At 67.2% G+C, this 21,007-nt stretch overlaps 1 protein-coding gene across 1 annotated transcript; it reads left to right on the top strand.

Moving 5' to 3' along the window:
• Nucleotides 1-1,997: 1,997 nt before the first annotated feature.
• Nucleotides 1,998-20,155, top strand: ADGRA2 (adhesion G protein-coupled receptor A2; the record flags this gene model as incomplete). Its single annotated transcript, XM_050715774.1, has 19 exons — nt 1,998-2,164; nt 10,119-10,190; nt 13,916-13,987; nt 14,071-14,142; nt 14,448-14,519; nt 14,672-14,835; nt 14,926-15,139; nt 15,236-15,400; nt 15,851-16,052; nt 16,135-16,284; nt 16,422-16,583; nt 16,678-16,887; nt 16,964-17,165; nt 17,422-17,630; nt 17,716-17,843; nt 18,001-18,124; nt 18,232-18,377; nt 18,562-18,651; nt 18,928-20,155. Coding segments are annotated over 19 exons (3,837 nt in total), but the record flags the coding sequence as incomplete, so codon positions are not given.
• Nucleotides 20,156-21,007: the final 852 nt, after the last annotated feature.

Below are 21,007 nucleotides of genomic sequence, written 5' to 3'. Positions count from 1 at the left end.
CGAGGCGGCTCTGTGCGGTGCCTGCCGGGGCCGTTGCGCACGCTGCAGTTCCCGGAGAGAAGCGCCTCTCATTGCAGGGCTCGCTCCAGCGGCAGAGTGTCGCCGAGCACAGCAGCGCTGCGGGACTGCGGCCCACTTCGTCGGGATCTGGTGCACGCGGACGGGGTGCAGCAGCCTCTGTCCTGCGGTGGGGACACCCGGGGAGCGGGCTTCAGACCCCGGGCTGGTCTTCTGCGGGAGGAGGAGGGAAGGGCCCGGTGCCTTCTGCGGGGTTTGAGTGGGAGGCAGGACGAGGCAGGGCTCCCTATTTTTTGGGGGGAGTCAAGAGAAAGAGACCATTCCTCCCGTTGGCCACAGCCAGCTCTGCACACGCACAGGATCCCAGGGCGGATGCTGGACGCAGGCGGTTTCCTGTTGCTCTTCCAGTTTCAGCTGCAGGGTCCGGGACCAGCATCCTGCGGCGCTCAGCACCGGAGGGTCATTTCTGCAGTGGAAATTTTGCTCAGTGGAAAGAAAACAAAAGAGGGGGGGAGGGACACGCGGGTACGCTGCGTGGTTCTGTTTTACTGGCGCGTCGGTGCCAAGCTCCCGCAGCTGGGGCTCGCTCTGTGCTCTCGCGGGGACCCGAGGAGCCTCCGCTCGTCGCTGCCATGCGGGAGGCGCTGGGGCAGGGCTGAGCGTGGCTACGGGCGGGTTGGGAAAACGAGGCGACCGCTGGCTAAACCGCTCGTGAACTGCGCAGGAACCTCGACTGCTCATGCTCCCAAAACAAAAACGCATGTGGAAGCAGCTTGGGAGTGTGTGCTGACGAGCATCTCCTCTTCCCACCGCCCACCGCCGCAGCAAGATGTATTTATTTAGAGAAAGGAGTCAATTTCTCTTCTCACTCAGGAACTATTGGTCCTGGAGAGAAACTGCATTCCCCGAGCCCCGTCCTGTCTTCTTTCCATGACCCTCTTCCTCTGCTCCCTGGCGCGGGTGTCCTGAAGGCTTCATCGCACGCTTTTGATCCCTTTTCATTAAAACTCCAGCGAGCCGTGTCCGTGGAGGAGATGGGCCCTGGGAGGAGAGGGAGCTGGGGGCAGAGCAAGAGGCAGCGGGGACAGGGGAGGGGGAGCAGGAAGAAAAATATTGAGCTTAGCGTGAAAACCACTGAAGCAAGCAGAACCTTGAAGCAAGCGGGGACGAGCGCTCACCGCGGAGCGGGGCCAGGAGGGAGGCACATGCAGTGTCTGCAGGAGTTTGGGCAGGGGCGATCGGGGTAGTGCAGGGGTCTGGGGGCTGGCGAGGGGGGTCGCAGAGCCCCCCCGGGCAGGGGGATGAGTGGGGCTGCAGCACCCGGTGCTCGTCACCCCTGGGTCACAGCAGGGGCTGTGCGGACAGGGGGTGCTCTGTATGCCCAGGGCTCCAGCTGTCCCTTCCCCACCCTGTCCGGGGCTCCAGCCCTGTCCCTCCCCACCGGTACCCAGGGCTCCAGCCCTGTCCCTCCCCACCAGTAGCCAGGTCTCCAGCTCCGTCCCCTCCACACCGCTGCCTGGGGCTCCAGCTGTGTCCCTCCCCACTGGTACCCAGGGCTCCAGCTGTCCCTTCCCCACCCTGCCCGGGGCTCCAGCCCTGTCCCTCCCCACCCTGCCCAGGGCTCCGTCTCTCTCTTTGGAGCACCCCTCGCCCTCCGGGCGCAGGACGAGGACGGGGCTCTCGCCTCTGCCCCCGGCCCCCGGCCCCCATCCCCGCTCCCCCCGGGGCTCCGGGCGCCCTCCCGGCTCCGTGGCCGGGGCGGGCCGGGGGCGGCGCGGGGGCGGGCCGGGGGAGGCGCCGGGGCCGGCGGCGGAGGGCGGCGAGCGGGGGAGGCGCCGCCGGAGCCGCCCCGGGGAGCGGGGCGGCGGCGGGCGCGGAGCCGGAGCCCGGTGCCCGGTGCCGGGGCCATGCGGGGCCGGTGGCGGGGGGCGGCGGCGCTGGCGCTGCTGCTGCTGCTGCTGCTGCTGCTGCTGGCGGCGGCGGCGGCGGCGCGGGGCTGCCCGGTGCAGAGCCTGGGCTGCAAGTGCGCGGCGGAGCGGCACAAGGCGAGCGGCCCCCCCGCGCCCCGCCGCCGGGTGCTGTGCAGCGGAGGGGGGCTCCCGGCGCCGCCCGAGCCGCGGCTGCTGCCCGACGGCACCGCCACGCTGTGAGTACCGGGGGAAGGGGCGCCGGGTCCCCGCGGGGGGGGGGGGTGGGAGAAGGGGGGACCCCCGGAGCTGCCCCGCCCGGTGCCCCGGGGCGGATGCCGGGGGGGAGGAAGAAGAGGAGGAGGAGGAGGAGGAGGAGGAGGAGGGGGGCGAAGGGAGCGGAGCGGGGGCCAGGCGCGGGGGCACCCCGAGCCGTGGGGTGCCCGTGGCCCCCCACCCGTGGCCCCTCGAGTCCCGGCCGCGTTCGCTCCCTCGTGCGCCCACCCGCGCCCCTCGCCCCGCGGCGCCGCGCTGCCCTCCTGCCCTGCTGCCCTCCTGCTCTCCTCCTCTGCCTCCCTGCTGCCCTCCTTCCCCAGGTGTGCCCCGACAAAAGCCCTTTTCCTGCCCCGTTCAACCCCGGGCTCGCGGCACCGCGAGCTCCGAGGGGACCCGGGCCGGGCAGCCAGGCGGGGGGCTCCCACCGCTTCCCTGCGCAGCGCTGGCTGCTTCGAGCTCCGGGGGAGGATGTTGTTGTTTGAAAGCGGCTGCTTTTGCTGGAAACGTTTGCTGAGAAGCAGCGAGGGGCTCTGGCTTTGTGCAGGGGTCTGCAGCCGTCGCCCGCTTCCTAAAAACTCAGCGCGGGGAGGTTTGGGGCTCTGGGCAGGCGCTGGCAGGCTGCGCGCCTCCTCGCTGCGGCAGCGGGTCACGGTGTTTATTTATAACTCCAGAGGAGATGTTTGAATTAAAATCTGGCTTGGAGGGCAGGGACGGCACAGCCGCTGCAGAGGGGGACGTCGCTTTTGCCCAGAGCCTTGTCCCTGGGGGAGCCGGGGCTCCGGCTGCCACCTCCTGCCCCTCGGCAGGGTTTGGGGAGCGCTGCGGTGCGGTGAGCTCGGGGCCGGGGAGCTGCGGTGCTCATGGTCCCGTCTGCTCTCGCACCCCCTTGGCCACGTTTTTGTCCCGCCAGTGCCAGGCACTCCCGGTTTCAAGGAGGCTCCTGGTCCCACGTGTGCCACTGGAGAGGCTTCGCTTTGGGGCGGCGGTGTTCGTTTTGTGACCGTCAGGTGGCCGTGATGGTGACCCACCGCAGTGCATGTGCAGTGTGTTTGTGAAACACAGCTGTGCCGTGCGGGCACCATGAGCGTGCTCTGAAACACAACAGTCGTAATGAAAGCGTGAAGCATCCCGAAGCAGCAGGAGTGACGTTCGTGCAGGGCCTTGCCTTCGTGCTGGGAGGCTGCAGGGGCGCGTGGAGGCTGGGCTCTGTGCTCGTGCTCTCTCTCGCGCTGGCTCTGCTCTGAATTTCTCTCTCCCTAGGGCCCTCTGACGTGTCGGCTTATTGGAAATACCTGTGGGCGCTTCAGAGCCCTTTGCCAGCTCGTGTTTGGGAAAAGTGTCTGCCTCGTTGCCTGCTCTTGGGCTTTCTTCAGCGGCAGCGAACGCGATGGCACTGCCCAGCGCGAGTCCAGTGCCTGGTGTGGCTCCCGGTGGGCGCTGCGGGCTGCACCCTGCGGCGTTGGGGCCGAGAGGGAAGGGGATTTTTGGAGGCGCCGTGCCAGGAGGACGGTCACGGGGCTGGGGTGACCGTGCAGCAGGATTAGGACATTACACGATCCCACTAAAACGTGACATAAAACCTACAGGCGTAGGCAGAAACCTACAAATATGTGGTGACCCTGGGCTCTGCTCTCTCGCAGTAAACATGATTTATTCTAAACCCTTTCCAGATGGGACAATCAAAACCAGAGGCTCCGGGTTCGTGAGTGTCTCCTGGAGCCACTGGGGTGCGGGCAGGAGAGGAGGAGGCGGCGTGGCCCAGGCTGCACGCGCCCTGGGGATGTCCTGCCGGGGACAGCTGCCTCCCGCGATCCCGGCTCTGAGCAGGGCTCCCGCGCACCCCAGGGATGCTCGGCGTCGGCGCTGCCCCGGCCACGGGCAGCACACCCGGGCGTGTTCGGTGCAGGGTAACGCTCCGAAACAGCCCCGGCTCCAGGCTTCATCCGGTCCGGCCTGGAAGCAGGAATGCGTCCGCGCTAATGAGCGGCGCTAATTCCGCGCACGAGAGGAGGACATTCCCGGCAGGGGGAGGTCCGCGCCGCGCATCTCTCGCTCTGCCTCGCTTTTGTTTTTTTCCCACACTCTCGGTTTACTTCTTTATTTATCTTTAATTATTAGGCCTGCCCTGAGGAATCCAAGGCTGCCTCAGCGGCAGCTGCTGCTTGTTTACCCCCCTGTGACCGAGAAGCGCTGGCTGGCAGCGCGGCCAGCACGGGGCGGGGGGCGCTGGGCACGGCCACGGCTCCGCTGACGGTTTTGCTCCCGCTCCAGCCTCTCCTGTGCTGCCCTGGATGGGGACGTGGCTGTTTTCCAGTCACCACTCCTTGTCCCTTCCCTCGGCCCCTCGTGGGGGTGTCTGCTTTGCAGGGAGGTAAAACCAGAGATGCTGGGCTGGAGAATTAACTCCGTGTGGGGCAGCCGTGGTGGCAGGAGCCCTGCCTGGGTGCCCTGGGGGCTGCACTGGCCTGGGAGCAGGGTGCTGGGCACCAGCCGCCCTCATCCATCCCAGCTGTGGGTGCCTAACAAGACAGGACACTGCGCTTCTTGCCTAAACATCAGCAGGCAGCGTCCCGCAGGTCCGCGGTCTTACCAAGAAACGTCTTGGGGGTGGGATGCTGCAGGTACGGAGCCCCCTGCCCACGTCGTTACAGGGAAAAGGCCTCCCTCGTGGCGGAGCTGCTGCTTTGCTCCGGTGCTGCCCGGGAACACGTGTGGGGTTCAGCAGGCGGGATGTTCCTCGTCCTGATGCCCCCGTGCAACCTGAGCAAACGTGTGTGTGCTCTGCCACCCGGGGAGGAAGGAACGACGCCGACCTCCCCAGCTCGTCCCCTTTGTGACTTGGTGCCTGCGGAGCTGCGTGCGGCTGTGCCGGCCTCAGACCTGCCTTCATCCCGTCGTGGTGCTCCCTGCGCGTCCCACTCCATCGGGGCCCCGGGGCTGTGGCTTCCCCCAATTTGGGGCCGGGGCATTTGGCATCCCGGGGTGCTGCGGTGGCCGCACGTCATGCCCTGCAGCCCCGGACGTCCCTGCGGTGTGGCGATGAGGGGCTGGGGCTGTGCAGACGTGCGCTAACGAGGTTCAACGCCCTCCCCCCGGCTGACCCCGTGCTAATAGCCTCATGGAAAGAGCGCCGCGTCCCTCCCCAGGCCCAGATAGCCGCGCTGGCCACGGCCAGCCCCGCTGTCACACGGGCAGGAGCCCAAACCTCTTCCAGATGTGGAATCCCAGCACAGGCCTCATTTATGTGCACAGCTTGATTGCACTAAATTACAGATTGTCTGCAGGGAATAGAGGGCTTTGACTTACGACCAATTTCCAGTTCTACTTGAACTCCCCTCTCCAAGGCCTGTTTGTCCTGAGCCCCGCAGATGGTTTCTTTCTGAAACCTTTTTCAGCCGTTTATTCGGTATTTATTGGGCAGGTTTTTTGTTTTTTTCTTCCTTCCTCCCCCCCAAATTTTTGTTGCCCTCCTTGAAGCGGTGGGGGCCTGGGGGACCCCACGGTGTCCGTGTAGGTGACGGCGAGGGGACCTGCCCAGCGCCTCGCAGCATCCCAGCCCTGCCGCTGCCGGCGAGTCCAGGCTCTGCTGCAGCCTTGATTCACTGGGAGGGGAAAAAAAAAAAAAAAGAAAAAAAAAAAAAAGAGGGAGGCTTCTGGCATTTGCGATGTGGAGAGAGTTTGGAGACGTGAACTGCAGAGGCGCAGATGCTCCCGTGGCTGCGAGCAGGGAGGTTGCAGGGAGCCCCTCGCCGGAGCGCGTCGGGCGGCTTCGGGGGGCTCAGTGCAGGCTCTCGCCCTCCCCGTGTGCCCCTCGCCCCGCAGGCCACACTCACGCCGCTCCAGCTCTGGCTGCTTCACCCTCTGGGGCTTATTTTTCCTGCGCTAACAAAAGCCGAGGGTTGGGACAATAATTTTCACCGTCCGAAATAGCCCGGCGTGACGTTGCAGGGAGGGAAGAGCACCTCGCCGGCCGGGGGCCCCCGCTCCGCTCCTCCTGAAATCCCTGCGAACGCCGAGCTCTGCGCAGGGCACAGCCTCCGCCGTATCTGCTGCGAGCATATGCTTTACATTAATGCACTCGGCGAGCAAAGCATAGCTGGCCCTCCCCGCCCCCACGGCCGTCACCCCGTTATTAACCTCCGCGCCGCTCGCGTTTCCCTCTCTGCTGCGCGCCCGGCCGCGGGGAGCGACGTCTCCTGCCTCCTTTTTTGGTTGGGTACATAGGAAGTTTATTGTTTCAGCAGCCCAGTTTCTGGAGCCATTATTTATCCAAGTGGATTCCAGCACGCTTGAAAAAACAATCTTGTTTTTTTCGCTTTTGGCTCCTCTTTTTGAGATGAGGAGGGGAGGAAAAAAAAAAAAAAAGAAGGAAGAGGGCTTCCTCCATCGCCGCGCCTGCGGGCTCTGGGTGCCCCCAACACCCAGCGGGCTGGGGACAGGATGCGGGACCCCGGGCAGAGGCTGAGCCCCTCGGGGGTGGGAGGGTGCTCCCCAGTGGGACCCCGCCACCCCCTCCCTGCTCTTTGCGTTTGACTCCACGCCCCGGTTTGTAATCCCCGCATTGTCCAGGGGGCTTTTCCAGCCGCCGCTCAATTAGCCGGTTATTGTGCCCCTTGGCAGGGCGTCCCACGTTGGTGTGGGGTCGTCCCATGTCGGTGGCGTGTTTCGGGGCACGATGCAGCCATTCAGCTGCGGAGCCACTGGTGCTGCCACGGAGGGATGGGGACTGCAGCCTTTGGGGCAGGAGGGTGCTGGAGAGGCGTGAGGGCGTTAAGGTTTTTGTGTGAGCACGATGTGCCCAGTGCTTTGTATCGCTCCTGTGCTGGGCACGTGGCTCCGGTGCGCTCAGAGCTGTTTAAGCCCAGGTTTCGGGGTGTCTCCTGCCTTGGCGTCTGCCTGCGCGCCCTGCTCGGAGGTGAAGAGTCCCAGCCTGGGCTGGAGCCAAAGCAAAGCTCTTGAGGAGCAAAGCTGTGCTTTCATGGCCTGCCAAGCCCCACAGACAGCTGGGACATGGGGGGACCGCGTCCCCCCTGCGCCGCTGGCCACGAGGAACTCGGTGAGCATCGGCCGCGGGGCAGGGGGATTGCCCCAAATCCCGTCCCAGAGCTGGGCCCCCCCGGTGCCATCAGCCGCAGGGCGAGCGCTCCTCCGGGTCACCCGCTGCTTCGCCCTCCAGCCGCCTCCTCCCCTCGCTGGAATAAGGAGGGGAATTTCTTGCAGCCAAACAAACCCAGGAACATCTGTAGCGCTCCGCGTCCTGCCTCCAGACAGCAGCGGAAACCCTGAAATAGCCCTCGGCCCGGCACCCTCCTGCCGGCCTCGTGCGCCTTCGTCCCATCGCGTCCGGGGGGGTCTCGGTTAATTTGGTGCCACCGGGTGCTGTGGGGACCCCCGCACGCTGCTGTGTCACCACAAACGTGGGGGCCGCGGGATGCCCTGGAGCCTGGTGGGGCTCCTTGAGCAAAACCAAACTATCGCAGAGCACGGTATCTGCAAAAATTAGTGAAAGCAAAATAAAAGCGCGTTTGCGGATGTCGGTTGTGGCAGGGCAGCATGACTGGGCTGGCTTCTGCGGGACAGGGAAAAGAAGAACGAGGGTGGCTAGCTGGAAAATTTTCCTCAGGAAGCAAGTTTTCAATCAAATCATTATAATTGCAAATTTCATGCGCCAAATATTCAGTTTGGTCGAGGACCTCGTTTCCTTCGTGAAGCGAGAACAATGCGCCCAGCAGCAGCGCGCCCAACCTGGTGTTTGTGTCCAGACCCCTGGGTTTTGGGGAGGGGTTTGGGCTTGTTTTAGTGGTTTCCCTTCATCGTGGGGGAGCTGAGACTCACTGCTGCTGTGGCAGCCCCGGCTCCGAGCAGGTGTCGGGGGTCTCATGCGGGCAGGGGGCGAGTGCCCGCGGCGCGGGGAGATCATCGTGCCGTGCCCACGTCCCCCCGTTACTCATCGGCTGCATTTTGGGGACTCTTCTGCTCCGTGACTCTGGTCTCACGCATAGGTGCTGGCAGATGTGTTTCATGCCCAGGGAACCCAGCTAAAGGGTGGGGGGGTCCCCAAATGCGCTCGCTCCACCGGGCAGAGCCTGGTGGGCGAGGGGAGGGCGCCCCCGCCCCACCTCTGCCTTCCCGGCCGTGAGCGCGGCCGGCCCGCAGCCTGGCTGCAGATCACACAGGATGCTGATTTCATCTTGGCCTGCCTGCGCCTCGCCTTTTAAGGAGGGGAGTTTTGTTTTTATGGCAGAAGCCTCGAAGGTCCCAGGGGTCCGGAGAACAAAGCGAGCATCTCCTGGCGCGGGGGCTCTCTCCGGGGGGCTGCGTTGGCCCGGGTGGGCTCGGGTCCTGCCTGGGGCTGTGTTCCCGGCGGTGCTGAGCCCCCCCTGTGCAGACACCCATCCTCCTGCTCCCCGTGCTTCAGCCCTGGTTGTAACCCCTGGCCAAAGCTGCGCCCTTGGGACGTGGAGCACACAGCAGAGGGGACCTGAGCCCCAGGGTGCTGGTGCACGCACAGTGTGTTTCAGCAGGGCTGGTCCTGAGTGGGGGATTTCTGCTGCCCCATCACTGCTTTATCGGGCAGCCCCCAAGACATCCCCATGCGCACAGCCCGCGGAGGCTTTGCTGGGTTGTGAAATCCGCTACTGCTGGAATTAAAACCTTCTGGAGCCGCTGGGGCCAGCCCGTCCCTGAGCAACAGCCCCCGGCTGACGTTGTGGCGAGGGGCTGCAGCGTGCCGTGCCCCGGGAATGGTGCTGCTGGTCCCTCTGCCATCACATCTGGCCAGTTTTCTGGGGCTACTGGTGTGGACTGGCACCAGTGCTGGCGGCTGCTGCACGGGCTCTCCTGGGGGGAGCTCCTGGGGGGAGCTGGGCACAGGGGCACGGGGCTGGGCACCGTGTGGGTGCTTGGGGCTGCGGTGCTGGGGAGGAGATGGTGAGATGTGGCCCCATCGCTGCCACGTGTGGAAGCAATTTGGTGGCCCAGGATGCTTCCTCTCCCCACGGCCGGCAGGGTCACGGGGCCCTGTGGACACGGCGGTGCCCGGTGGCAGCTCCTCGTTAGCACAGGATGCGGCCCCATCCCGCCGTGTGCTGCAGGGCAGGGAGTGGGACGGGGGCTGAGCCCGTGGGGGGGTTCATCCATAGCCCCCCGGGAGCTGGGGGGCCTCAGGGTCCCGGCCACAACGTGGGAACGGGGCCAGGGAAACCCGGATGCCGGTGGCGGCGTCCGCCCGCTCGCTGGGTTTTCGGAGGAGGGCGGCCGGAGCGCGGGGCCAGGCCTGCCCGCAGCACACAGCCTCCATTCAGCCCCGCTGCAGAAACCGCCCGTGTGTAAACAGCCCCGGCGCGGCCGTCAATGAGCCCTTTTTCCTGCTCCTCTCCCCCGGACGCCGTGTCCAGGGCACCCTCCCCGCCGCGTTTTCTCCCTCTGCCTCTCACCGGTGCGCACCGTGGGGCTGGCGGGGAGCGAGGCGCGGGGCAGCGGGGTCGGGGGTGCCCAGCGCCATCCGAGCACCTCAGTGAGCTCCGAGTGCTCGTGGGGAAGAGCTGGGGGAGCCCCAGGGGGTCCCCTGGAGGCCCTCGGAGCAGGTTTTGGGGGGATCACCCCCGTGTGCAGGTCCATGCACACGAGGCCAGGCAGGTGATGGGAGCGAAGCGGCAAGAGCCGGCACGGCCCTGGGGACCTCCAGCCTGGTGCCACCATGGCACAGACCACGGCATGGTGTCCCCACGAGGGCGCAGGGCTGTTGTGTCACCAGCTGGCCCTAAAAACCTGTCCCTGAGTCACCAGCACCTTACCATGGGTCCATTTTTTCCCACTCCCCCCCAGCCCGTGGGCGCTCGGCACGCACGGCGGCTCTGTGGCAGGTCGAATAACGGCACCGTCCCTGTCCCCCTCCCTGTGCTCTCTTCCCCACAGGCTCTTGAGCAACAACAAGATCACGGTGCTGGAGAACGGCTCCTTCTTCGGGCTGCGGGCTCTGGAGAAGCTGTGAGTGCCCGGGGGGCTGGGGCAGGAGGGGGGGGGGCCGAGGGCGGGCGGGAGCCTGGTGCCAGCAGCGCAGCTTGGGCCACGCTCCCAAAATCGCTGCGGGACGCTCCCGGGGTGCTCCGGTGGGGCCGGGCGCTGCCCCCCGGGCGCTGGGTTTGCCACCGGCACCCGCGGGCGTCCCCGGGTCCCTGGGAGCTGCGTCGGGGCGGGAGGCACTGGGGGGGGGGGGGCACGCTCCATGGGGGCCGGTATGAAAAGCGACATTGTCCCCCCGAACAAAGTCAACTTTCTTATCTCTCCATGAAAGGCATCTCTATGGTGGGAGCCTTAATAAGGGGAGATTTATGGCCCCCATATGGATTTGATCTGTAGGTATGCAGAAGGGACGGGTGCACTGAGGGCGTTTTGTTCCCCGCAGCGGCCCGTCGAGGGGCTCGCGCATTCCCGAGCCAAATGGGGCCCGCAGGGCTGGGGTGGCCCCGGGGCCGGGGGTGGGCTCCTGCTCTGGGGACAGCTCAAGGGTCCCTGTCCCTTCACGGGAGGGTGGTGGCCCCGCTGCCGGGTCCTTGCGGGGCATCGTGCCCCCATCATCCCTGGGGATGTGCCCTACAGCACGCGGTGCCAGGGACATCCCCCTCCCCATGCGGCTCCTTTGGGGAGTCACCCGAGGGTCTCGCCGGGGGGGACGGCGGCTCCCCAGGGACCAGCACAGCCTGGATCTCATTAGCCTGAACAAGGAAGCATTTATTAACGTGAATCTTGTTCGAGTTACACAGCGTGCACCTGCCCCGGCCAGCAGCAGAGCCCAGCTGCTTCGCCAGGGCGCGGGGGCACAATGCATGGCACTGGGGTGAGCTGTGCGTGGCACTGCCTTTTGGTTGTGTTAGGGTGCGTGCGTGGTGCCTGGTGCTGGGGCCGATAGGGGATTTTTAAAGCCATGGAAATCCCCACGGCACTGTTTTGGGACTTAGTTCGAAGCAGTTGGTTTGGGGACCCAAGTTTCACTGCCTGAGTCCCTGTAATCCCTCACAGCCGAGTCCCCCCCCCCCGCCCCGCTGTGGTTCGAAGCGTGGGGTCACATCCTTCCTCCCTCCCTCCCTCCCTCCCTCCTCCTGGCACCGAACTCTCATTAACGGGCGGATTAACGTGCGCGGGCAGGGAGCAGCCCAGGCCGCTACGGGCACGGTGCGCCCCGGGAGGGGACATGGCAGGGCCGGGGGCAGCTCCCCGCGGGGACCCCAGCTCTGCAGCCCCTGGGCACCGGAGGGCTCCTAAACACCTCTGTGCCCCGGGAGCCCTGAGCAAGCAGCCAGCCCGCGCTGCGTGAGCACGGTGTAACCTCCCCTCACCTCCGCTGCACCAAACCCTGCTCGGAGCGTGATGGGTTGGCCGAGGGCCGCGCTCCCCCCGTCCCTCGGGCCAGCCAGCGTCACGCTGCGCCTCGCCTGATTGCCCCCGACAGCAGCCCTAATTGTTCTCATCGGGTCGGTGCGGGGCCGCGGCACAGACGTGCCCCGTGGAGGGGCTGCGCTGGCACGGCGGGGATGTGGCGGGGGCTCCAGGGGCCCCCACTTTGCGCCTGGGGCTCCGGGGCCCCGTGCCCGCTGCTGGGACCTGGTGCGATGCGGCCGTCGGGGCCGAGCTGTTCCCAGGGTCCCCCAGCCACCTCCGCGGCGTGCAGGGGAGCCCCACGGGCAGCGCCCCTCGGGGCTGGCAGCTCGGCATCTCCGCTGATGTGTAACGGCCTAATGAGATTAATGAGGGTGAGCGGGGCCGGTATGCAGCCGGGGCCGCCCTCATTAGCGCAGCCCCGCTTGGGAGCGCCCTGCCCCACGCCGGGGCCGCTGCTTTCCCCACGCAGGGCTTGGGGCTGGGCCAGGATGGGTCCCTTGCCTGCCCCATCCCGGGCTGTGGCTTTTGGGGTGGCCCCGAGCTCGGCCGGGTGACAGCGGCCACCACAGTGACGGTGGCCCTGGGGGGAAGGCAGCCAGGAGAGGTGGGCGCTGCTGGGGGCGAGCCCCTCTCCTGCGCTGAGCGGCTCTGGAGCGAGGGGCGCCCAGGAGAAAAGTGGCTTTCACGGTAAATCAATCCCGTGCTCTGTAAACAGCGGCTGGGGAGCACGGCTGAAAGCCGCTATTAACGTCCCGCACATGAAAGCACCGGGAAAGGTCCAAGAAATCCTAAGGTGCCGCACGGGCACGGCACGCGGGGAGGGGAAACAGGACCCAGCTCTGCTTGGTGCCGCGAGCACGGGGCCGTGGGCCCGGGGGGATTCCCGGGGTGTCGATGCTGTGGGGAGGGAGTCTGTCCGTCCGTCCGTCCGCACTGGGCTGCGAGCAGCCCTCTGTTTTTGCTGTGCTGCCTGTGCAGCTGCGGGCTCAGCCCCGCGCACACACGGCAATGGGGGTCCTGGTGCACACACGGTGATGGGGTCTCGGTGCACGCGTGGTGCCGCTCCCAGCTCTCACACCTTCAGCCCGTCTCCGTGCCAGGCAGGGGGAGGAAGGGGCTCAGGACCAGTGGAAATGCCAAGGCAAACAAACGCGGTGCGGGGAGAGGATTTGCAGATTATCGCAAATCTGCAGCAGCAGCCCAGGGCCTGGCCGGCGGGGATGAAGCGAGGAGGGCTCCCTGACGGGCCGGCTGCATGCCCTGGTCCCTGCTGGGTGCCATCCCTCACCGGGGGCCCCGGCTGCATGCTGGCCAGAGCTGGGGCTGCTTCGTTTTGGCAGCGTTTGGGGCTGGCCTGCTGCATCCCCCCTGCTGCTGCGGGCTGTGCTTGGCTGGTTGTGGGGGGCCGGTGTCCTGGGGTCGGGCGGCTGGGGCGTGTTTGGGGACGGCGCGGGCGGCGGCGCAGGTGAGGGGAGCTGTTCCTTCAGCACCTGCCTCACCTGAGCCGCCCTGCACGCCCCTGAACTCCTCTTGCATGCTCCTGCACACCCCTCACGCTCCCCTGGCACGCCCCTTGGCACCCATCCTGCAGCCAGTCGGAGCTGGGCCGACATCCCCGCACGCCGGTGGGACACTTTTGTTCATGCTGGGCTGGGGGTGCCGCAGCCGAGCGTGCCACCCCACCGCTGGGTCCCCGCCGCGGTGGCAGCCGCCCCGTGCCGGCGCACGCCTGGAATGTGTCTGATCAGATGCACGCCTCCAATCAGGCCAACGACCCAAACGAGCTTCCTCTGGGCTGTGGAGCCCGGGTGAGGCCGTGCAGACAATGCGGTGCGCGCTCATCCCGCGTGCAGGCGATAACGCGCCCGGGATAAGGCTGCTCCGGAGACAGCTCTGCGGGAGGGGACGGCAGCCGTGGGGCGTGTGGGGCTCCGCTGCGTCCCCCCGAGGAGCCCCTCTCTGCTTCGGGAGGGTGGTGGCGGCAGCAGCGTGGCCGTGGTGTGCTGGCAACGGCGTGGCCGTGCCGGCAGTTCGCGTGGCCGTGTTCTCCGGGCGGTAATTCCCTTGTCATGCGAATCCAGCGACGCTTTCCTCCTGGCCGTGGCTCCTGGCCGGGAGCGGAGCTGCGGGGCCGCTCCGGAGGCTGCTGGCGGGAGCCGGGGCTGTGCCGGGCAGGAGGCCAGGCGGGCAGGAGGAAGAGGAGGGGTTTGGCGAGCGCTGCTGGAGGAACGGGACGTGCTCACACCCCACGGAGCTGCGCGGGGATGGGGCAGGATGATGGCACAGGCCCCCCCCAGCCACGCGCCCTGAGGCCTGTGCCCGTCTCCCCGCAGGGACCTCAAGAACAACCTGATCAGCACGGTGCGGCCTGGTGCCTTCCTCGGCCTCCCCGAGCTCAAGCGCCTGTAAGTGTCTGCGAGGGCTGCCTAGGGGGGCTGGGGGCAGCGGGGTGTCCCCAGCGCTGATGTCCCCTCCGCTTGCCTTGCAGGGACCTCTCCAACAACCGCATCGGCTGCCTGAGCGCCAGCGTCTTCCAGGGGCTCTCCAGCCTCCTCCGGCTGTAAGTGGCACCCTGGGGCTCCCGGCCAGCGCCGTTCCTCGCTTTCTGAGAGGCCACCGAGTGCCAGACGAAAGCCACTGTGCCCTCTGCGCTCAGCATCGGGCGATGGGGGCCCCGTGTCAGCAGGCCGTGGCAGGGGGCTCAGACTCCTGGGTCCCCTCCCGGTGTCTGGGGCACAGCCCAGAGCCCCGCCTGGAGCAGCGGGTGACACCAGGAGCCTCAGGCCATGGCGAGGGGCCTGGGTTTCCAGAGGTTTCCTTGGGGTCCCGGTGCCCTCCACGCCACCTTTCTTTCCTGTCTTGCAGCAACATGTCAGGGAACATTTTCTCCAGCCTCCCGCCCGGTGTCTTCGACGAGCTCCCCTCGCTGAAAGTCGTGTGAGTACGCAGCCCGTGTCACCAAATCCGTCCCCGTGCCCAGCTGCGCACCCGGCACCGGCTGCGAGCGCAGGGTGCATCCCCTCCTCCTGCTGCGCGCACGGCCGCGCCGCCGCCTCCAGCCGCAGCGCCCGTGACGCCGGCCCTTGCAGGGACTTCGCCACCGAGTACCTGACGTGCGACTGCAACCTGCGCTGGGTGCTGCCCTGGGCCCGCAACCGCTCGGCGCAGATCTCGGACCGGACGCTGTGCGTCTACCCCCGGCACGTGCACGCGGTCCCGCTGCGCGGCGCGCGCGACAGCCAGCTGCGCTGCGGTGAGCGGGGGCCGGGGCGCGGGCGGGCGGCGTGGCCGGGGCTGGGGCGGGGGGGGGGGGGCTCACCCGCCGCCTGTGTCCCCCCCGCAGCGGGCGCCCCGGAGCTGCACACCCACCACCTCATCCCGTCGCTGCGCCAGGTGGTTTTCCAGGGCGACCGGCTGCCCTTCCAGTGCACCGCCACCTACCTGGACAACAGCACCCAGATCCGCTGGTACCACAACCGGGAGCCGGTGGAGGAGGACGAGCGCACGGGCGTCATCGTGGAGGAGAGCCTCATCCACGACTGCACCTTCATCACCAGGTCGGGACGGGGATGGGGGCACCGGGGGGGCTCGCTGGTTTGAGGGTGCCGAGCGCCGTGGGTGGGACATGGGTGGCACGTCCCCTCTGCCCGCAGCGAGCTCATCCTCTCCAACATCCACGTCTCCGCCAACGGCGAGTGGGAGTGCGCCGTCTCCACCTCCCAGGGCAACGTCAGCAAGAAGGTGGAGATCGTGGTGCTGGAGACCTCCGCGTCCTACTGCCCTGCCGAGAGGGTCACCAACAACCGCGGGGACTTCAGGTAGGGACCGGCGGCGGCGTGGCCACGGGGGACGGGGCTGTGTGTAGCGCAGGGCCTCCTCGTCCCCCTGTGTGCGGTGCGTGCCGGGGCAGGGGGCTCGCCGCGGGCGGGGGCCCGCAGGTGACCAGGCGTCTGGTAGCAATTAGCGGCCGCAGGGAGCGCGAGCGCCTTTGAAGGGCTTCCCGTGCCGGCAGCGCAGCCCGGCTCCAGCAGCAGAGGTGTTGGAATTTCTCTGGCACGAGACGAAAGGCTCTGGGCGCCCGCCGTAACCTCAGCGGGGCCGTTACGGAATATAAATTACTGGTACAGTCAATGTGGCTTAAATTAGCGGTGCCCCCCACCCCCCCCCCCCCGCCTTTTCTGTGCTGAGCCGAGCAGGATTTGGGATTAGGGGGACGGCAGCTTTCTGGGGAGCATCGCCCCGCAGTCGCGGCGTCTCTGTGTGTCCAGGTGGCCCCGCACCTTGGCGGGCATCACCGCCTACCAGTCGTGCCTGCAGTACCCCTTCGCCTCGGGGCCGGCGAGCGGGGGCCCAGCGGCGGAGAAGCAGGCGTCCCGGCGCTGCGACCGCGCGGGGCGCTGGGAGGAGGGCGACTACTCCCACTGCCTCTACACCAACGACATCACCCGCGTGCTCTACACCTTCGTGCTGGTGAGCTGGGGGCTCGGCCCTGCTGTGTTTGGCCGGGGAGGGGTCGGGCACAGCCGGTGACCGTCCCTCCCCCCCCCCGCAGATGCCCATCAACGCCTCCAACGCCCTGACCCTGGCCCACCAGCTGCGCGTCTACACGGCGGAGGCTGCCAACTTCTCGGACATGGTTGATGTCCTCTACGTGGCCCAGATGATAGAGAAGTTTATTGGCTATGTGGACCAGATCAAGCAGGTAACGCCGCTCCTGTCCCCTGCCTTCCCCAGCCCTGCTGGTGCTTTTTGGGGGTAAAAGTGTGAATTGGGGTGTTTGCTGCTGGGGATGGCTGAACGGGAGCGAGCCGCGGCTGACGCCGCCCGCTCTCCTCGCAGCTCACAGACGTGATCGTGGAGATGGCCAGCAACATCATGCTGGTGGACGACCACATCCTGTGGATGTCGCAGAAGGAGGAGAAGGCGTGCACCAGCATCGTGCGCTCCCTGGAGAAGATCGCCGCGCACACGCTCAGCAGCAACTCCCAGCACATGGCGGTGGTGAGCCCGGCCGGAGCGCGGGTGGGGGGCTCTGCCCGTGCCGGGGGGGGGGCTCTGCCCGTGCCGGGGCTGACGGCTGCCCTATGCCCGGCAGAACTCACGCAACATCGCTTTCGAGGCGTACGTGGTGAAGCCCGAGAGCTACGTGGGGCTGAGCTGCGTGGCTTTCCAGCGGCAGGACGGGGGTCCCGCCGGGCGCAGCCCCCCGGCCGAGCGGGTGGCCGAGCCCCAGCCCGACCAGCAGCTGCGGCTGCGCTGCACCACGGGGCGCCCCAACGTCTCCCTGACCAGCTTCCACATCAAGGTACGGGTCACCTGGGGGCCGGGGGGGGGCTCGGGAGGGGCTGGCCGGTGCTCACCGGTGCCCGTGCGCCCCGCAGAACAGCATCGCCCTGGCCTCCATCCAGCTGCCGCCCAGCCTCTTCGCCAGCCCCGTCCCGCCGGCCCCGCTGGCCGACTGCAAGCTGCAGCTGCTGGTCTTCCGCAACGGGAAGCTCTTCTGCAGCACCGGCAACTCCTCGCGCCTGGCGGACGACGGCAAGCGCCGCAGCGTGGCCACGCCGGTCATCTACGCTGGGACGTGTAAGGGCTGTGCGTCAGGGGGGCTGCTGGTCGCTGGGATGGGGGCTCCTGGGGTGCTTTCCCTGCTGCTCCTGCAGAGCAGAGCCATCTCTGGGGGGTGGCTGTGCTCCCGAAGGGGGTCCTCCCGGGGAGGTGGTGGCAACAGAAGGGTGGCAGCGTGCCCGTGTGGTGGTCCCCAGTGTCCGTCCCTTGGGGTGCAGGCAGAGGGGTGTCTGGTGCTTCTTGTCCTGCTCACTCCGTTCCTCCACCATCGCAGACGGCTGCGGCGTCGGAAACCTGACGGAGCCGGTGGCCGTGTCGCTGCGGCACCCCGGGGAGGGTGCGGACCCCGTGGCCGCCTACTGGAACTTCGAGGTGCTGGGGGGCATGGGGGGCTGGAGCGCCGAGGGCTGCCAGCTGGCCGCCCGGGAGCCCAACGTCACCTCCCTGCACTGCCGGCACCTCAGCAACGTGGCCGTGCTCATGGTAGGTGGGGGAGAAGGGGGCTGGGGCTGGGGCCGGGGGGGGGCTGCGCGGAGCGGGGTCTGACGGGCTGCGGGGCGCCCTGCAGGAGCTGAGCGGTTTCCCCAGCGAGGCGCGAGGCCCCATGGAGGTGCTGCACCCGGCCATGTACACCTGCACGGCCGTGCTGCTGCTCTGCCTCTTCACCACCATCATCACCTACATCGTCAACCACGGGTGAGTGTTTGGAGCCGGCCTCGGCCACGACTGGCGGGGCTGTGCCTGCGTGGGCAGCCGGGGGAGCTCCCCGCTCCCTGCTCGTGTGCGCAGCGACTGCCCAGCCCGCTGGGGACAGCCTCTCCGGCCTCACCGCTGCCCTTCTGCTCTCTTCCAGCACCATCCACATCACGCGCAAGTGCTGGCACATGCTGCTTAACCTCTGCTTCCACATCGCCATGACGTCCGCCGTGTTCGCGGGGGGCATCACCCTCACCGGCTACCTGATCGTCTGCCAGGCGGTACGTGCCTCCGCGACAGGCTCACCGCAGGGGGACACGGGCACATCTGCAGCGTTCCCCCCCCCACCCCCGCACCCCGGTGCCGACCGTAGCGCCTCGTCCTGCAGGTCGGCATCATTTTGCACTACTCCTCCCTGTCCACGCTGCTGTGGATGGCGGTGAAGGCCCGGGTTCTGTACAAGGAGGTGACCTGGAGGGCGCCCCGGCAGCCGGACGGGGACGCGGCGCAGCCGGCCCCTCGGCCCATGCTACGGTACCGATGTCCCCTTGCCCCAGCCTTGCGGGGCAGCAGCAGCGCTGCCCCTGCCCCTGTCGCGACCGCCTGCTGGGACCCCCGGGCTGGGCAATATCAGCTCCTGTTTGTCCAGAAGCTGCCGCCCAGCCCGCGTCCCCATGCCCGGTGCCGGTGTGCAGTGACCTCCTTCCTCCCCTCGCAGGTTCTACCTGATCGCCGGCGGCATCCCGCTCATCATCTGCGGCATCACGGCAGCCGTCAACATCCACAACTACCACGACAACAACCCCTAGTAGGTGTCCTGCCGCTCCCCGCCTTCCTCCCTCGCGCTGGGCGAGGGGAGCCGGCGGCGCTGGGAACCTGGGCACATTTGGGGAGGGGTGGTGGGATCTTCCCTGGGGGCTCTCCATTTATTGGGAAAATGACGGCTGGGCTGACGGCCACTCGTGAGAGGTGGAGGCAGGTCCCGGGGCACGGCTGCAGCCACCACGAGGAGGGTGCTGAGCACCGAGGTGCCGCGGTGCACGGCCACAGCTCTGCTGATGGAAAACCCTTCTCTCCCTCACAGCTGCTGGCTGGTGTGGCGGCCCAGCCTGGGCGCTTTCTACGTCCCCGTGGCCTTCATTCTGCTCGTCACCTGGATGTATTTCCTCTGCGCCGGGCTCAACCTCCAGTGCCGGCCTTCCCCCGAGAAAGAAGTCCCCGAGCCGCTGGAGACGCCGCCGAGGCTGGGGGGCGGTGGTGGTGACCTCCTGACGGACTCGGGGTCCATCTCGGTCACGCTGAACTCGGGGCCCTCCTGCCCCGAGGCGGACGGCGTCTACTCCTTGAAAGTGCAGCTCTGGGCGCTGGTCACCACGCACGCCTTGTACGTCGCCCTGTGGACGTTCGGGGCCGTGGCCGTGTCCCAGCGCTGGTACCTGAACATCATCTTCAGCTGCCTCTACGGGGTCACGGCCGTGGCGCTGGGGCTCTTCATCTTCGTCCACCACTGCGTGCGGCGCCGGGACGTGCTCGGCTCCTGGTTCTCCTGCTGCCCCTCCTACAGGGACGCGCTGCCCATGCAGGCGTACGTCCACCCCGGCGCGGCGGCCTTGGGCGGCTCGCAGGTCTTCATCGGGTGCGACCCGGAGGCGGCCCGCTCCGCAGAGTCGTCCTCCTCGCCCAGCAGCGCCGGCTCGGCCGCGGGCCGCTGCAAGCTCACCAACCTGCACGTGGCCCAGAGCCAGGCCGAGGCCCGGCCGGCCTCCTGCGAGGAGCCGGAGCCCGACGGCAAGAGCGCCGGGGCGGGCCGGCACGCCAGCAACCTCCACGGGCGCAGGAACCACAAGGGCAGAACTAAGCAGTACCGGGAAGGCAAGCACCACCGCTTGAAAATGCTGCGGGGCCCTTCCTTGGAGCAGCCCTCCAGCGAGAGCGGGAGCGTCCACAACAGCCACTCGGAGAGCTACCACAGCAGCAGGAACAGCCCCCTGAACGTCGGCCGCGCGGGGCCGCGGCCCCCGGCCCCCCAGGAAGGGGAGACGGCGCCGAGCCAGTCGGAAGGCAGCGACGGCGGGCGGCGGGCCCCCGACTTCGCCGAGGCGCGGCGGAGGAGCGCCAGCAGGGACAACCTGCGGCAGGCCGGCGCCGTGGAGAAGGAGGCGAAGCGGCGGTCCTACCCGCTCAACGTGGCCAGCCACAACGGCGGCCTCAAGGGCAGCAAGTACGACGTCAACCTCGCCAGCGCCGACAGCGTGGCCGGGATGAGGACCGGCCTCTGGAAGAGCGAAACCACCGTGTAAGGGAGGGGAAGGACCCGACGGCCGCGGCCCTGGAGCGCGTTCCTCCTCGGGCGGCTCCGGGAACCGCGGCCGGAGCTGCCGGGGGCGTCCTCGCGGGGCTGCGAGCGTCGCTACGTGCACTACGCGGGTCCGGGCGTGCGGCACACACGGCTCTCGCTCGCCCGCCGGGCGGAGGGCGACGCCGGGCCCGTCCGTCCCAGGGAGGCCCCGGCCTTCCGCAGCACTGGTCTCGAGGTGAAAGGCAAGCGTTGCTCTTCAGCAGCCTGAATGGCAGCCGTGCTTTCATCGCTCCTGCAAGTCACTTCGGACTGATCCTAAATGCTATTTTATAATATACAGAGGAAACAAATGTCTATTTTTCAAATTTCTATATTATTGAATGTATATATGTATAGACAGAGCCGTAACTGACGCAAGTGCCTCCATGTTACCTACCAGTGTTCTCCATGGGGCGAGCGTGCCCCCGGGGGTTTTGGCAATAGTCCGCTCGTGCCACGACTGCAATATTCCCACCGGGGCCGAGGGGACCACACCAGGGGCCCTTTACATAAGATGCCATCCTGCAGACACTTGCACGGCCCCAGCCTAGACGAGCTTTTTTTTTTTCTGAACGAGTCAGATAGAAGCATCTCAGTTGGAAATGTTTTTACCTGCAATCCTTTTTAATCCGTGTGTTTTTAAGAGACCGTATTTAGCCCTGTGGGTTACTCAGTTGCCAAAGTGAAAGCCATATTTCAAAGCAAGCACAAGGTAAGAGAAGCCACCGTTCCAAGAAAAGGCAGTACCTGCGTGATTCGGATGCCAGACGTGAAAATCATTGCAAGGACGTGCCCCCAGCCCCTCACAGGGGTAACCTGTGCAAAC

This window comes from Cygnus atratus, chromosome 27 (assembly GCF_013377495.2).
Source record: "Cygnus atratus isolate AKBS03 ecotype Queensland, Australia chromosome 27, CAtr_DNAZoo_HiC_assembly, whole genome shotgun sequence".
NCBI classification, from domain to species: domain Eukaryota; kingdom Metazoa; phylum Chordata; class Aves; order Anseriformes; family Anatidae; genus Cygnus; species Cygnus atratus.
Note: the sequence above shows the minus strand (reverse complement) of the source record. Positions and strands in the feature narration are given on the sequence as shown.